The 17174-nt window shown below is 36.4% G+C and overlaps 1 protein-coding gene across 35 annotated transcripts in view; it reads right to left on the bottom strand.

Moving 5' to 3' along the window:
* Nucleotides 1-17174, bottom strand: part of LOC128686856 (bromodomain adjacent to zinc finger domain protein 2B) — a 709144-nt gene that overhangs the window by 89104 nt on the left and 602866 nt on the right. For 33 of the 35 annotated variants that reach the window (XM_070082464.1, XM_070082491.1, XM_070082470.1 and 30 more), the window contains one exon: nucleotides 16075-16128. The exons of the other annotated variants lie outside the window; for them this stretch is intronic. In XM_070082464.1, coding sequence (XP_069938565.1) covers nucleotides 16075-16128 — 54 coding nt within the window. The remainder of the gene's footprint in view (nucleotides 1-16074; nucleotides 16129-17174) is intronic. 35 annotated transcript variants of the gene reach the window in all.

Raw genomic sequence — 17174 nt, 5'->3', positions numbered from 1 at the left:
CATAATATTTTACATAATTTTGTTTCTCTGAAATACTGAGACCATATCTTCTTTTTCTTATCTAATCAATAGCTTGCGTCTCTTTTTTCCCCACCAAATCAAAATATGTAAAATATATTATTCCCAACAGAGCATGACTGATTTTTTTAAACTGGGAATAGGTAATAGATACAGTACAGTATCAGAGCATTTTTTTTCTTTTTTTTTTTTCATATAAACATTAATTAAGGTTGGTATTAACAGTAATATTACCTTTCCTCATTCAAGTTCCTTCTTCAATTTCTTTAATGTAAATAAAATCCTTGATTACAATGATTTTTTACCTTTTTGTGATCAGTTTTCAAAATAACAGTCAAGCACCATCATTCTGGCTTCATCAACATAAGATGAGATCCAGAATACTGTATATCAAAAAATGATACAGAATGGTAAAAAATTATATGGAAACCAGGAAACTCTTTAGGAAATTTTAGAGACAGGAAATTACGAATTAAGTAAAAACGGTACTCACCAATGCCCGTAGTCCTTATCCTCTTGTAATATCAATGTTCATTGGTTTATGTACAGGGGGAATACATACATAACTTGTTGATCTGTGCATCATGTTGATTTGAACAGGAATGTAAAAATATGATGTGGCTAGGCTGAACATGATGCAACTGGTTTGACTATAGGTAGTGATACAGATTTAATGAATAATACCAACAATGTGAGCTGCTTCATACTGAGACATTTTGTCACTGTATACCTTGCCTAATCATACACAGGAGTTGCTCTTCAATTATACCTCAGTATGACTTCCATTCCAAAAGTTATGTTACTTTATCTAAAGAGGAAATGCAATGTTCCATTGGCATACCAGAGGGATTTTGCTCAACTAGTCTAATCTTCATTGTTGTTACTAGTTACTTTTTTCACCCTTAGGGATCATCATACATTGGTATCTATATAACTTAGTATTTTATGTACTGGAACATTGTAACCTGTCAATCTTGCTTCTGATATTTTCCTTAGTTTCCCCAAAAATTCTCTCATAAGGTCTCTGGCATGACATTTTAAATTCAGATTTCAGAGTTTCAAGATGAAATTTTTCATAATCATACTTGGTACCAGAATCATCATTACCACTGAGTAAGCTTTCAAGCTGTATCTTAAGCCAAGCATACTTCAGTGGTTGGCATTTTTATTTAATAAATGAATGGAAGATGGTAAGGTACCTAGGAATTGGCAGAGAGCATGAATAGTTCCTTTGTATAAAGGCAAAGGGGACAAAAGAGAGTGCAAAAATTAAGGGGAATAAGTCCGTTGAGTATACCTGGTAAAGTGTATGGGAGAGCTATTATTGAAAGAATTAAGAGTAAGACAGAGTAGGATAGCAGATAAACAAGGAGGCTTTAGGAAGGGTAGAGGGTGTGTAGACCAAGTGTTTACAATGAAACATATAGGTGAACAGTATCTAGATATGGGTAAAAAGGTTTTTGTGACATTTATGGATTTGAAAAAGGCATATGACAGGGTGGATAGAGAGGCAATGTGGCAGATGTTGCAAGTGTATGGAATAGAAGGTAGGTTACTGAAAGCAGTGAAGAATTTTTACGAGGATAGTGAGGCTCAGGATAGAGTATGTAGAAGAGAGGGAGATGATTTCCCAGTAAAAGTAGGCCTTAGACAAGGATGTGCTATGTCACCATGGTTGTTTAATAAATTTATAGACGAGGTTGTAAGAGAAGTGAATACTCGGGTGCTGGCAAGAGGTATGGGGTTAAAAGATAAAGAATCTAACACAAAGTGGGAGTTGTCACAGATGTTCTTTGCAAATGACACTGTGCTTTTGGGATTTTCTGAAGAGAAGTTGAAGAGGTTGGTGGATGAGTTTGGTAGGGTATGTAAAAGAAGGAAATTAAAAGTGAATATAGGAAAGAGTAAGGTGATGAGGATAACAAAAAATTTAGGTAACGAAAGACTGGATGTCAGATTGGAGGGAGAGAGTATGGAGGAGGTGAATGTATTCACATATTTAGGAGTAGACGTGTCAGCAGATGGGTCTATGAAAGATGAGGTGAATCATAGAACTGATGAGGGGAAAAAGGTGAGTGGAGCACTTAGGAGTCTGTGGAGACAAAGAACTTTGTCCATGGAAGCTAAGAGGGGAATGTATGAGAGTATAGTTATACCAATGCTCTTATATGGGTGTGAAGCATAGGTGGTAAATGTTGCAACAAGGAGAAGGATAGAGGCAGTGGAGATGTCATGTCTGAGGGCAATGTGAGGTGTGAATATAATGGTGAGAATTCGTAGTTTAGAAATTATGAGGAGGTGCGGGATTACCAAAACTATTATCCAGAGGGCTAAGGAGGGGTTGTTGAGGTGGTCTGGACATGTAGAGAGGTTGGAACAAAATAAAATGACTTTGAGAATGTATAAATCTGTAGTGGAGGGAAGATGGGGTAGGGGTCAGCTTAGGAAAGGTTGGAGGGAGGGAGTAAAGGTGGTTTTGTGTGAGAGGGGCTTGGACTTCCAGAAAGCATGCATGGGAGCAAATGGAGGCAAATGGTTTTTAGAACTTGACATGCTGTTGGAGTGTGAGCAAGGTAACTTTTATGAAGGGATTCAGGGAAATCAGCAGGCCGAACTTGAGTCCTGGAGATGGGAAGTACAGTGCCTACACTCTGAAGGAGAGGTGTTTATGTTGCAGTTTTATAACTGCAGCATAAGCATGCCTGTGGCAAGACAGTGGAGTGAATGGTGGTGAAAGTTTTTCTTTTTTGGGCCACACTGCCTCATGGGAGATGGCTGATGTGTTAATAAAAAAAAAAAAAATATAAAAGTTTATTTGCTAAAATTTATGTAATTACCTATTACTCAGCAATTATGCATAAGTAAATTACCTTTCTGTTCAGGTTCCATAAACTACTATTCGAATAGCAACCTGTTAGTAACCCTTTTATTACACTGTAAGAGATTATATGATCACTTTAGAATTCTTTTTTTCTTCTGCATTCCTTCTGCATTCCAGCTGCACAGGTTCTAAGCAACAGTCAGCTCTCTGATTCAGCCAAAGATGATCCTCAAAATATTTATGAGAACACTACAGCATTTGCTTATAAAGTAGACCTAAATTAATTATGCTTCCAGACTGGAGGGCACTGATTAGTATGCTTATTATATAGCATGCTTAACAACCCACTGAATGAGCAAAATTATTTACACACATTTTATTTCGGGCCAGAAGAGACTCAAAGTTATGCACCTTGACTCCCCACACAAGTATTAAGTTAAAGTACCCACCAAGCCAGACCATTCAGTAACTCTGGACATCACTTAGTTTCTACTGGGTACCCGAAGATATTGTGTGGTCTAGCTTGGTGGGTATAGTACTGCGTACACTGGCTTACTGATTGTGTGCAAAGTCTAAGTGCATAGGTTCAAGTCTTTTCTGGTCTGAAATAAAATGTTTATATTATATACTGTTAGCAACATATTTGCAACAATATCTCAATAACCAACCATACAGTTTTTATCAAACTGGTCTCATTTCGAAGAATGCTGAACACATTTTTCACTCACAGGTGAGTTCAATGGTTTTCTTCTCAGTGTCTCATATCTACTCATATTGCCCTACCAACCAGTGTGGATATTTTTAGATTTTAAACTTTCATGATAATTTACATTTTTAACCTTTAAACCGCCTAAACATAGATCAACATTCATGTGCATAGCCTCCAAATATAGATCTACATTTTATTTTACACTCTTTCAACCTCGGCATGATAGGCCTGAGTTGCCCAGTGTGTGCAGCATGACAAAATTCAGGGATGCCGGGAAAAATGCGCTCTTCATTTTAAACAAAAAAAAATAAATAAATAAATAAATATTCGGAGCGCTACGCAAATGAACATAGACCTATGTTTCGACAGTTTAGGGTTAAGCCTGGGGACCCATTTTGTAGCTCTTCTTCAGATTTTTATTATCTAAACCACATATATTTATAAGTAGAGACACCACAAAGCAGTTGCATATTCCAATTCTGGCTTAATATAGGTTGCAAAGAGATTTTTAGGCATGTCTCCATCCATATATTTGTATAGTGTATGCCAGTGTATGCATGTCTCACTATTTCATTTATGTACATTATCTACTGGTGACAATTTTATTTTATTAATAACAACTCCTAGAGGCCTTTCTTCATATGATACCCTCAAAATGTTATCACGCAATCTATGTTCTTTATGTGGTGTTATTTTTTCTTCTATTTCCATTACATGGTATTTATCAACATTAAACCCCATCATCCATCTCTTAATTCATTTGCTCAATTTACCCAAATTATCTTGTAGAAATTTAGTCATTATTATTATTTATTTTGCACCTGACTTTGGTATCTGTAAAATATTCATATCTTCTATTCCTATATAAATAAAAAATCCAAATGTGTTTGTCTTGTTGTTTCCCGTTTTACGTTAATTATTTTAGTCTGGTTACTAATGTATCCTGTGTTCATTTCTTTAGGAAATCACTAACAAATTGGTATGACTGTTATTTTTATTTTTTTTATTAACACATTGTCATTTCCCACCAAGGCAGGGTGGCCCAAAATAAGAAAAACTTTCATCATTCACTCCATCACTGTTACTGTCAAAAATTTTTTTTTTCCTCACTTCTCTCCTCATCTAACTTCTTATGCCAGTATATTACCTTATTTTTACCTTGCTCTCTTCATATAGTCCTCCAATTTCTTTGTCATTAGCTTTCTTTAGCAGTTCTTCCTTTTACTAAACCTGTGTGAATGTTATTTTCAGTGGCCTCCTCTATTCTTTCTAATATTTTTCAGTTCCCCTATACAGTAGACCCTCAGCTAATGATGGCATCACCTAACGTTAAATCCGGCTAGCGATACATTTTAGCGCAAAAATTTTGCCTCGGCTAGTGCTAAAAAACTCACCCAACGCGATTCGCTCGAGACGTGTCCACGTGTGGCCTGAGCACGCCTCACTTGTCCCGTGGGTGCCAGTGTTTACAAGCCAGTCACCTCGGTCGCATCCAAGCATACAATCGGAACATTTCATATTATCATAGCATTTCTAGTGATTTTACCTGCAAAATAAGTCACCATGGGCCCCAAGAAAGCTTCTAGTGCCATCCCTACAGGAAAAAGGGTGAGAATTACCATGGATATGAAGAAAGAGATAATTGCTAAGTACGAAAGTGGAGTGCGTGTCTCCGAGCTGGCCAGGTTGTATACGAAACCCCAATCAACCATAGCTACTATTGTGGCCAAGAAAACGGCAATCAAGGAAGCTGTTCTTGCCAAAGGTGCAACTTTGTTTTCGAATAAGAGATCGCAAGTGACAAAAGATGTTGAGAGACTGTTATTGGTGTGGATAAACGAAAAACAGATATCAGGAGATAGTATCTCTCAAGCGATCATATGTGAAAAGGCTAGGGAGTTGCATGAGGATTTAATTAGAAAAATGCCTGCAACTAGTGGTGATGTGAGTGAATTTAAGGCCAGCAAAGGTTGGTTTGAGAGATTTAAGAATCGTAGTGGCATACATAGTGTGATAAGGCATGGTGAGGCTGCCAGTTCGGACCACAAAGTGGCTGAAAAATATGCGCAGGAATTCAAGGAGTACATAGACAATGAAGGATTGAAACCTGAACAAGTGTTTAATTGTGACGAAACAGGCCTGTTTTGGAAGAAAATGCCAAACAGGACCTACATTACTGAGGAGGAAAAGGCACTCCCAAGACATAAGCCTATGAAAGACAGGCTTACTCTCTTGATGTGTGCTAATGCTAGTGGTGATTGCAAAGTGAAACCTTTATTGGTGTATCACTCTGAAACTCCCAGAGTGTTCAGGAGAAACAATGTCCTCAGGGCTAATTTGTGTGTGATGTGGAGGGAAAACAGTAAGGCATGGGTCACTAGAGACCTTTTCTATGACTGGTTACACCATGCATTTGCCCCCACTGTGAAAAATTACCTCCTGAAAAATAAATTGGACCTTAAGTGCCTCCTGGTATTAGACAATGCTCCTGGTCATCCTTCAGATGTGGCAGAGCAACTTTCTGGGGACATGAGCTTCATTAAGGTCAAGTTTTTGCCTCCTAATGCCACTCCTCTCCTGCAGCCCATGGCCCAACAGGTCACTGCAAACTTCAAAAAACTCTACACAAAAGCTATGTTTGAAAGGTGCTTTGTAGTGACCACGGAAACTCAATTGACTGTAAGAGAGTTTTGGAGAGATATTATTAGCATCCTCAATTGTGTAAACATTATAGGTAAGACTTGGGAGGAAGTGACTAAGAGGACCTTGAACTCTGCTTAGAAGAAACTGTGGCCAGAATGTGTAGACAAAAGGGATTTTGAAGGATTTGAGGCTAACCCTGAGAAGTGTATGCCAGTTGTGGAATCAATTGTGGCACTGGGGAAGTCCTTGGGGTTGGAGGTTAGTGGGGAGGATGTGGAAGAGTTGGTGGAGGAGGACAATGAAGAACTAACCACTGATGAGCTGCAAGATCATCTTCAACAGCAAGTGGCCAGACCTGAGGAAACTGCTCCGGAGGAGGGGATAGAGAAATTGAGGAAGTTGCCTACTTCAAAGATTAAAGGAAATGTGTGCAAAGTGGCTTGAAGTGCAAACCTTTTTTGATGGAAATCACCCTCACACAGCTATTGCAAGCCATGCTGGTGACTATTACACTGACAATGTTGTGACCCACTTTAGGAAAGTCATAAAGGAACAGGAGGTACAGGCCTCTATGGACAGATATGTTGTGCAACAGAGGTCCAGCGACTCTGAAGCTGGTCCTAGTGGCATTAAAAGAAGAAATGAAGTAACCCCGGAAAAGGACTTGCTACCTCAAGTCCTAATGGAAGGGGATATCCCTTCTAAACATTAACAATATCCCCACTCTCCCCTCCTCCCATCCCATCAATCATCACCAGATCTTCAATAAAGGTAAGTGTCAGTTTGTGTGTATTAAAATTAATATTTCATGTGGTAAAAAAATTTTCTTTTTTTCATACTTTGGGGTGTCAGGAACGGATTAATTTGATTTCCATTATTTCTTATGGGGAAAATTAATTCAGCTAACGATAATTTCAGCTAATGATGAGCTTTCAGGAACGGATTAATATCGTTAGCCGAGGGTCCACTCACTGTATTCCATTACTGTATATGGTCTTCAATACTAAAATTCTCTAAGCACTTTATTATCTCGCTAATGTGATTTTCTTCCCAACGGACCTTCTCTCATTTCAACTTTTCCGATAGTTCTACAGTATGAGCATTGAAAAGGATCAAAGCAAAGAATGTCTGGCCACAATTATTAGTTTTTTATCATTTTTTTTGCATTTCAAATTTTGCATTTCAGATTTGTGCTGTCAATTTCAATTTCTGTAGCTCTTAGTACTGTATTTACCAATACAGTACAGTAGTACTGTACCAATTTATCTCTTTCCATCCTGTCCTATCCCTTCTATACTGAGCAGCTTCCCTCAAACACTTGTTCATTTAAAAAGTTCTCTTTTGAAATTTTGTCTTCAAAGTTTCATTATTAGTGCCATACTTAGAGGAAGATTTAATTTAATGAGCCTTATAATTTCTAATTTGCTATTTTTATTACTACAAATTATGAAATATAAAACTTAACCTTTTGGAACACTAAAAAATTGAGCTGTTACCCTGAAAAACTTCCTATGCTGCACTGTATTGGGTGTCCTCTTGATTACAATGTCCCTTACCCCTAGCTTTTTAAATTTTTCTATCCAAATTTATACAGTATACATAATTGCTTTATATAAATTTGTTAGGTTTCTTAACTGTTTCTCATTAGTTTCACTAGAATTTTGGGTTTATTTGTAATACATTCAGTATGCTGATATTATTTTAAATGAGGTTTTGGCCTTGTTACCTTGCAGAAAAATTCTTCTTTTTCTTCAGTCTTTCCAAGTTTAATAATCCAGCAATTTCTATACACAGCATATTATTATATTTTAGTTATATTCTCTTTCAATAGGTCTTGTTTAATTAACATGTCCTCACCACTTCCTGTTTTCTTATTGCTTGACTCTTTTTAGCAATTCTTCATTATACTTCATGTGGGTGAGTGCACATAATAAGTTGTTCCATTTTTCAGTGGTAATTGAGGTGACCCTACATTTATACTTCCCCCATCTCCCTTTACTTACAACCATTTTTTCCTACTAGTGAAATTTTAGGCTACACAACTGGTTTACAGTAACAGAGCCCCTGTTTGTTATGACACAACTAGCTATTAAGCAAACTCTGATACTGCTGATCTGAACAATTAATATAAATATGCTAATCATCCTACAAAGTACTAAACAAAGCTTTACTACATTCTACCAGAAATATAAGGTGGGAGGAAAATCAGTCATTAATGCAGCTAAAATGCACATTACACATAGAACAATCATTAAATGTAAAATGCTTCTGTAGTTCACTGAAAAGTTGTCAGCTTTTATGACATTTTGCATAATGACTGCTGTCTCTTGAGTGTGTATATATATAGCAATGAACATTGTCAGTCTCAGGACATGCTTACATGCACCATTATATTCTGTATGGTGCAAACAATGCAGTAATCTAGCTAAGTTACCGGTTTTAAGATTTTACTAAATAAATGCGTATATAGCTGATTATCCCTTTCACTGTCTCTTATACAGTGGACCCCCGGTTTACGATCAGCTCCCAATGCGACCAATTATGTAAGTGTATTTGTGTAAGTGCGTTTGTACGTGCATATTTGGGGGTCTGAAATGGACTAATCTAATTCACAATATTCCTTATGGGAACAAATTCGTTCAGTAATGGCACCTGAACATACTTCTGGAATGAAATAATATCGTAAACCGGGGGTCCACTGTATAGATCTACATTATTGATGCCAAGGTCTCGTAGATGTATATTTTGAGTTCATCTCACTCACATAAGCTGTGAGAGGTCAATTTTGGCCTAAGAATGAGAGAATGGATCTGTATAGCAAGTGTGCATAGTATATAAAAAAACCTTCCCCATGTATTACATGATGGGAAAAGCAAAACTCTGATCTTGTGTTTCGTTTAAAATACCAACTTTGAGTTGTAAGATGATTTTAATGATTTTATTGGTATTATTTGATAGACTGGAAGACATATTACTGAAACAGAGATGATTTTCGTTGGCTCCAGGACTGGAAGTAGTTTGGAACTGACCTCAAATTAGTCAATATATTTGATTGTTGCAGATTTTCTTGAGAATGGGTAAGACCCCCTTCATCTTCAGTGTGTTTTATGAGGTTACTGGGACATTATTAACTGTGACCAATCATTCCTAGCTTATATTTTAGTATCCGAGAAATAGGGTAAATCTTCAATATTTTGTGTGATGATGAATTCAAAATGGAAGTGAAGTGTAATACAGGAGAGGCCTGGGAACAGTGATTAATGAACAGAGAAAAATGTTGTTTAAGTGCCTGGAATATTTACAGCATTTCTTCTGGACTCCTTTTAAATTGGAATTTTTTAATTGACCAAACTGTCAGTGGTATGTTATGTCAATAGTATGTAAATAGGATCCATTACCTAGGGTCATGGCACAGGAATGTGATGGTTGAGCTGATAGGTCAGTGATGCTGACCTGCATGAGTTAATACCCTGGCACTGCCCACAGACAGGAGTCAGTTACAATGTACGCATCAGAGATACTAGACATGCTGGCAGATGACACACCATTTGCTACTCAATATAACCTTGACAGAGCATTGTATATTTCTCCAACTGCCTCCATTACATGTCTCAAACTGATCTACAACAACAATTATCTACTTGTGTACACTTTAGAGGGTAGTTTTGACAGTTGAATAGGCAGTTTCTTGTGCTCAATTGACACAACAGAAAGCATAGAAGTGAAACAGCTAAGAATATGGTCGAATTGAGCAATGGAATTAGCTTACAATAGGACTCAAAGTTGCAAAATTGCTGATGTGTGAAATGCACCCTGATCGCTTATTTTGCACCTGCGCAATCCTATAATTTCATACTTTTGGTGTGATTACTTTCAGAAAAAGAATCTCTACTATTACAGATTTTTTTTTTAAATACTGACACTGAAAACAAACTTAATTTCAGAACTTCCAACATAGAAGGGATTAATATTGATAACAAAGACAAATTATAAATTTATGGTTAATGTTCAACTTTCAAATTCCACAAAACTCATTTTTAACAAGTAATGAGAGGCTTCAAAAAACATTATGACAAACAATAAGTATGTATCAACTCTAAAATCTGACATGTAGTTATAAATATTACTAAGTGACAAAGCTAAAAGCTAAAACAAATTTCACACTGGATGGGGTTTTAACTATTTAGGCAATAGGGGCATAATAAGTAAATCTGAGCCTTGATTTGAAATGGCACCATAATTATGGGATTACTAGAAAAGGAACCATTGAGAAAAAGAAAAACAATATGCTGATACCAATATTCATCTTCAGTATCAGTCTGGCCTCTGGGTTTGTTAGGGCAAGTGTATATTTGCACACATATATAAAAATAATATTTCGTCTGTAATACTGAATATCTTTGAATATCAAGCTAACTTGGGTTCAAAGTAATTTCATACTATATAGAGCACTATTTTTTCAAAAAGGTTACCCAGAAATGAAAGAAATCACAAATGACAAAAACTATCAATACCAGATTAGTCACAATAAAATATATGAAAATATTTTAGTCTCTTTAGAAGGAATACAATATTCTATGCTATTCAAACTAACTAAAAATAAGAATAAGGCAATCATTACCATTACTACCTAGGATTCTCATGCAATTTTTTGGTGATTCATGCATCAAGTATCAACTACATGTATTTTAATATCAATCACCCACTTAACCTTATTTGTAAAACTGGCATTTAGGCAACAGAATCTGTATTAAGAGTAAGACATGGAGAGCAAACACAACAATTATCAAAATGGACTATCATTATAAATAACCACTTTGAGCTACTAGATGCCAAATTCTAAATAAACAAAATTAATAAGGTATTGATTTCTCAATTTATTTGACTCTGACATCTACTAACCAGGTAATAAAAAATAAAACTTTACAAAAGCTCACACCACAGAGGATAAACAAGAATTTGCACTGTCTTGGGTGAATAATATCATGGCTGACCTGGTTTGGCAGGCATTAATGTCACAGGCAACTCTTAGATCCATACAAACAAAACCGGGCTGGTGGTGGGCGGGCGTGGGGACGCACAGAACATTCATGGTGACAAGGATGCAGGCATTTTGATCAAGTTACAGTGTTTCTATGTTTGGAGGATTGTTTTATGACTATCATAATGAGGCAGCAATGATATTGGCTGTCTAACTTTGCATCAGATTTGACAACGATATTAGTTAAAAATAAACTAATGCAGTTTAAGGCTGAATACTTTCATATGAGAAATACAGTAAAATTATTGAAATTTATAATTAAAAAATAAATAGCATAAATGGTAATGAAAATTATAATAAAAGTTAATTTTAATACAGAGCACTAATCAATTTTTTTTAATAATAACAACAAAAATAACAAATAGTTGCAATCACTAAAAATTAATAATAAACTTTAAAATACTATAATACCTATTACGATGAGCATGTCTTGTTCAATTACAATTTCCAACTGGCAGCTAACTGTATTAAGAAAACTGAGTGCTCTGTGATATTATATCAGGAACCAAAGCTTGAAAAGTAACCTTTCAATATATTTTTCTGTACATTAATATCATCAGTGAACTTGCTAATGTTTAAGAATACCCAAAATTTATCCAAAACTCATTAAACACAAAATACAGTACAGTATTTTCATTTTTACAATTCAGTCACAGCATACTACCTACTGTCTACTTATTAATGGTTCCAATCCCAATCCAAATCTAAGTAAATGCAGTTTTTCATTTATTCAGTTCTTTATAATTTCTGTAATTGTCAGGAAATCAAAAGACTGGATATACAAAACACATGTTGATCTGAATCAAAATTATTGGGTCATGCTCCAAATACCCTACCCATTTTTCTCAAATGATTTTTTTTTGTTTTGACAATGTTCTTAATTCTTTCTTTCTTTCAACACACCGGCCGTATCCCACCAAGGCGGGGTGGCCCAAAAGGAAAAACGAAAGTTTCTCCTTTTACATTTAGTAATATATACAGGAGAAGGGGCTACTAGCCCCTTGCTCCCAGCATTTTAGTCACCTCTTACAACATGCATGGCTTACGGAGGAAGAATTCTGTTCCACTTCCCCATGGAGATAAAGAGGAAATAAACAAGAATAAGAACTAGAAAGAAAATAGCAGAAAACCCAGAGGGGTGTGTGTATATATATGCTTGTATGTGTAGTGTGACCTAAGTGTAAGTAGAAGTAGCAAGACGTACCTGAAATCTTGCATGTTTATGAAACAGAAAAAAGGACACCAGCAATCCTACCATCATGTAAAACAATTACAGGCTTTCATTTTACACTCACTTGGCAGGACAGTAGTACCTCCCTGGGCAGTTGCTGTCTACCAACCTACTACCTAGGATGTTCTTAATTAAGATGCTTATAATTTGAAGTGAATCCCCACTACCTTTTTCAAATATTAGAGATATGAATGACATTTTTCCATTTGTCTTCAAATTAATTTTCTTTTAGTAAAATCATGAAAATTATTCAGAATGGATTGCTAAATTCCTTTCTACTAGCCTCCAAAACCCAGGTCCTAGTCATTTTTTATCTAATATATATCAAATAACTAATTTTAACATTACCTAGGTCTCCAAAAATAATTTTTTTTTTACTTTATGTATGCAAGGAATGCTTAGAAAATGATGGTAGGAATTGTGTATAAAAACAATGTAAAGTGAGAATGAGTTGCCAATACATGCTTGTTTACTTCCCTTTTTAATTCACTGGGTTCTATCTAATCTGGTGTTAGGATTTAAAAGACCAGTGAATTGAAAGCTTTTCCTTTATAAACACACTATGGAATTTCATATTTAATGTCTAACTTATTTCTTGCTCTAATTCAATTGTATTATTAAGGTTAATTCTTTATTTTTTTTTTCACATTCAGCTTGCCTTTCAGGAAATAATAAGTTTAGTTATACCTTTCATTTTATACTACTTCTGCTCAGTATTTTCTCTCTTCCTCTCATGTTCCAAGTACTGTATAATGCACTGCAGTACAGTAAAATATGTTTATTTTTGGCTTGTTTGAATCTGTGATAGCATAGTATGAGCATTAAGAGATTTTCTTTAATAATTCCAATTATTTTCTTTTTTTTCTGTGACCTTCAAATATGTGTTCTTAACCAATCTTTAGCAATTCATTTTGAATAAACTACTTCCTGTTGATCCTGGGGACCTATTTTACAATACTGTATATCACATCTATACCTACCTATTTCTCACCTTTAATAACCCTGGGAGTTTAGTTAAGCTTTAATTATACTTTAATTCCTCACAACTCTTAACAATACCAGTGTGGGAGGTGCACAAGCATCAGCTGGTTGCTTGCACAGGTGCCACTCTCCAATTGGTAACTGTAGGCAAGATAGCTGGGCAAGGAAGAGGAAACTTCGGCTCTGATGGCCCCCTTTCACAGAATTATGCTTATTATACTTCAAAAATTATTATTCTTTAGCAGAATCATGGGTGACCCAATCTAAAATTATACTACCAAAACCCATTATGTATTCAAACAGTTGTCTAATGGGACAAAATTCAAAAGGATATAAATTAGATTCAGGAATCAAAGGAAATAGTACTCAGTCGAAGACAAGGCCAACACAAAAGACACAATAAGCCAACAGAAAGCACTGTGTGAGGCTAAAGACCCTGTCACTGCAAATGCACAAAGACCCCAGAGCAAGTGAAAATATGCAGGCACACAAGGAGTAATCACAACAGGAGGTCATCAGAAACAGCATAAAGAAATCAATTAAGTCATAAAAAGATATTCCTGGCCATCCAGAGAGCCGACACTTTGAGAGATGTACCAGGTGTGGGGCACTAAGGCTGATGAACCATGATTATGAAAAAAGTCTTGGCTGTCTGTAATTAGAGACACAACCACAATAAGCCCAGATTTCCTGAAGAGAGCAGTGACCCCAATCAAAGACTCCCAGCACTTTTTCCAATACCATCAGTAAATTAATGTATATGAAACTCATGCCAGATAGAGAAGTGATTAATTTAACAAGGTATGTGAAATAAAGTGACACACTCATAACTATTAAAACGAGGAAGGGGGGGCTCAGAGAAGCAACCTGTCATTGGTGGTAGTCACAGGAAGTTTAAGCACTATCCCAGGGTCTGAAAATAGAACAGTGAACAGACCCATCTTGACAAATGACAGACCCAGATTGGTGACATCATGACTTTGTGAGAAGTGAATCAATGCATCCAAAGGCTCTAAAACCCACTCAGACAGGCATGATGGAAATGAAAACAGCCAGTGCCTGTAAACTTAGGCAAAGGAGGGGGATAGCAAGAGACTTTGCCAGCTAGCAAATCCATCAAGCCGGGAGGGCAAAAGAAAAGAATGACAGCCAGTACTGGGGAGTAGCAATCCATGATTGTTCATGACTTTGAAAAAGCCAAGGCAGCCCAGTGGCAAACTAATCAACAGCAAAAGGCACTTGAATACTATGTGACAGAAGGACTGCTAGAAAATGAAAACAACATAGATGATCTGTGAAATTGAGAGAAGGAAAGGAAAACTGTCATTGGAAGTAGGATGGCAAAATACACCCTAAGTTATGGCAATGAAGCACTGTCAGGGTCAAAAGCCAAAAGTCCCATCCAGTAAGGTAGCATGATTGGTGAACAGCCAGGACAGCAGAAGGGAGCTCATACATATGACTTCTACAGCAAGTGCAAAAAGGTCTAAGCACTTAAAACTGAAGCTCATGATATGACACAGCACTACAAGAGCAGTCATTTGCTGACCAACATCAGAGGCAGCAGGCTTGAAGATTGTGAGAGTGGAACCCAGAAGGTAGGCAGGAACCATCCATCACTGGAGAGCCAAGAAGTAAACCCTCAATAATGGACTTCAAGTCTGGTCTGAAGACCAGTGGCAAAACACCCAGAGCCTGAGAAGCAGATCCTTCCAATAAATGACCACTGATGGGATGATACCAAAATATTTCCTGATACTGATGCCAAAATTCACTTTTTGATGGATACTGCCAAAATTAGTTGATATACACACACATACTTAATTTTAAGCTGATATAGTACCTTCAAAATTAGGCAATATCCACTGATACTCAGTTTTATGTGAATACCAGTACCATCAAAATTTACTGATTGCCACCGATACCAAAACTCTGACACACCCCAACAAATTACCACTCTTGAAACATAAGGGCATAGAGTCCCAATGTAAAATGCAAGTCATAAAAACAGGAAATAAAGGAACGTGCCAGGTCCAAGAGGAATACTAATGATTATTACGATTCTGATACCTAGACTAATTTTAAGAAATATAAACCAGCAGCTAATGAACAACTAATAAGACACCTAGTTTAAGACTGAAATGCTTTCAAGGACTCAATATGAATGAAAATTAATAAAACAATACCTACAATTAGGTACCCCTTTAATCACATAAACTGACTACATAATATGATGGTTGGGTGCACCAAATCTTAAGATTTGGTGTTCATATACTGGAGTATAAAAAAAATTACTGCACAGTAAAAATATACTTGTTTAATGAGTTTTTGAAAATTTACTAAATAAAAATTAAACATACCCATTACAAAGACAGCCAACTGATCAGATCTTGGATAATCTGAAGTTGTGAAAGAAATGTCTCTTATATCACTTTGATATCTGTATCACTGTGAAAATTATACAACTAATACTGACAAAAGATTCATTACACTGTAATTACTTTAACTTCCATCCCAAATGCTTCACACTGCCAACTTCAATCAAAAATAAATTAACTTAAAACAAGCCAAACACTTTGAAAAAAACACTGTGACTTGATTGAGTGCCTCATGAGGGTGGAAGGACATACCAGCTCAAGAGTGTAGAGCATTTCACGTTGTTTGTTGAGCTCCTGTAGATACAACTGTGGAACAACAATAATGTCAGAGTGTCAGAGAGTTACTACGTGACGCCACCCACCATCATGCTCTCTCCGGCACCACACAAAACACACATTTCTTCCCATTTTGCTTCTGAAGAAAGTGGTTTCACAAATGGTTTTAGGGACATGATGGCAGGTGAATACACATAATGTGGGGGCATGCCAATCAATCGTTAAAAACTACTTTGTTGAGAGCGTCGGTGGAGGAATGAGGTAACAGCAATACACTAAAGGATGTCACAAACTAAAATGTGTGTGTGTGTGTGTGTGTGTGTGTGTGTGTGTGTGTGTGTGTGTGTGTGTGTGTGTGTGTGTGTGTGTGTGTGTGTGTGTGTGTGTGTGTGTGTGCGTGTGTGTGTGTGTGCATGTGTGTGTGTGTGTGTGCATGTGTGTGTGTGTGTGTTTGTGTGCATGTGTGTGTGTGTGTGTGTGTGTGTGTGTGTGTGTGTGTGTGTGTGTGTGTGTGTGTGTGTGTGTGTGTGTGTGTGTGTGTGTGTGTGTGTGTGTGTGTGTGTGGTTGTGTGTGTGTGTGTGTGTGTGTGTGTGTGTGTGTGTGTGTGTGTGTGTGTGTGTGTGTGTGTGTGTGTGTGTGTGTGCATGTGTGTGTGTTTGTGTGCATGTGTATGTGTGTGTGTGTTTGTGTGCATGTGTGTGTGTGTGTGTGTGTGTTTGTGTGCATGTGTGTGTGTGTGTGTTTGTGTGCATGTGTGTGTGCATGTGTTTGTGTGCATGTGTTTGTATGCATGTATGTATGTTTGTATGTATGTTTGTATGTATGTTTTTATGTATGTTTTTATGTATGTTTGTATGTAAGTTTGTTTGTATGTTTGTATGTACATTTGTATGTTTGTATGTACATTTGTATGTTTGTATGTACATTTGTATGTTTGTATGTACATTTGTATGTTTGTTTATATGTTTTATGTATGTTTTTATGTGTGTTTCTTTTTATATATGTTTTTATGTATATTTGTTTTTATGCATGTGTATTTTTATGTATGTATGTTTTAACTATTATTTGATTTTAC

The sequence above is a fragment of the Cherax quadricarinatus genome, chromosome 7 (genome assembly GCF_038502225.1).
Source record: "Cherax quadricarinatus isolate ZL_2023a chromosome 7, ASM3850222v1, whole genome shotgun sequence".
Lineage (NCBI taxonomy): Eukaryota > Metazoa > Arthropoda > Malacostraca > Decapoda > Parastacidae > Cherax > Cherax quadricarinatus.
This window is presented reverse-complemented; position numbering and strand designations above follow the sequence as displayed.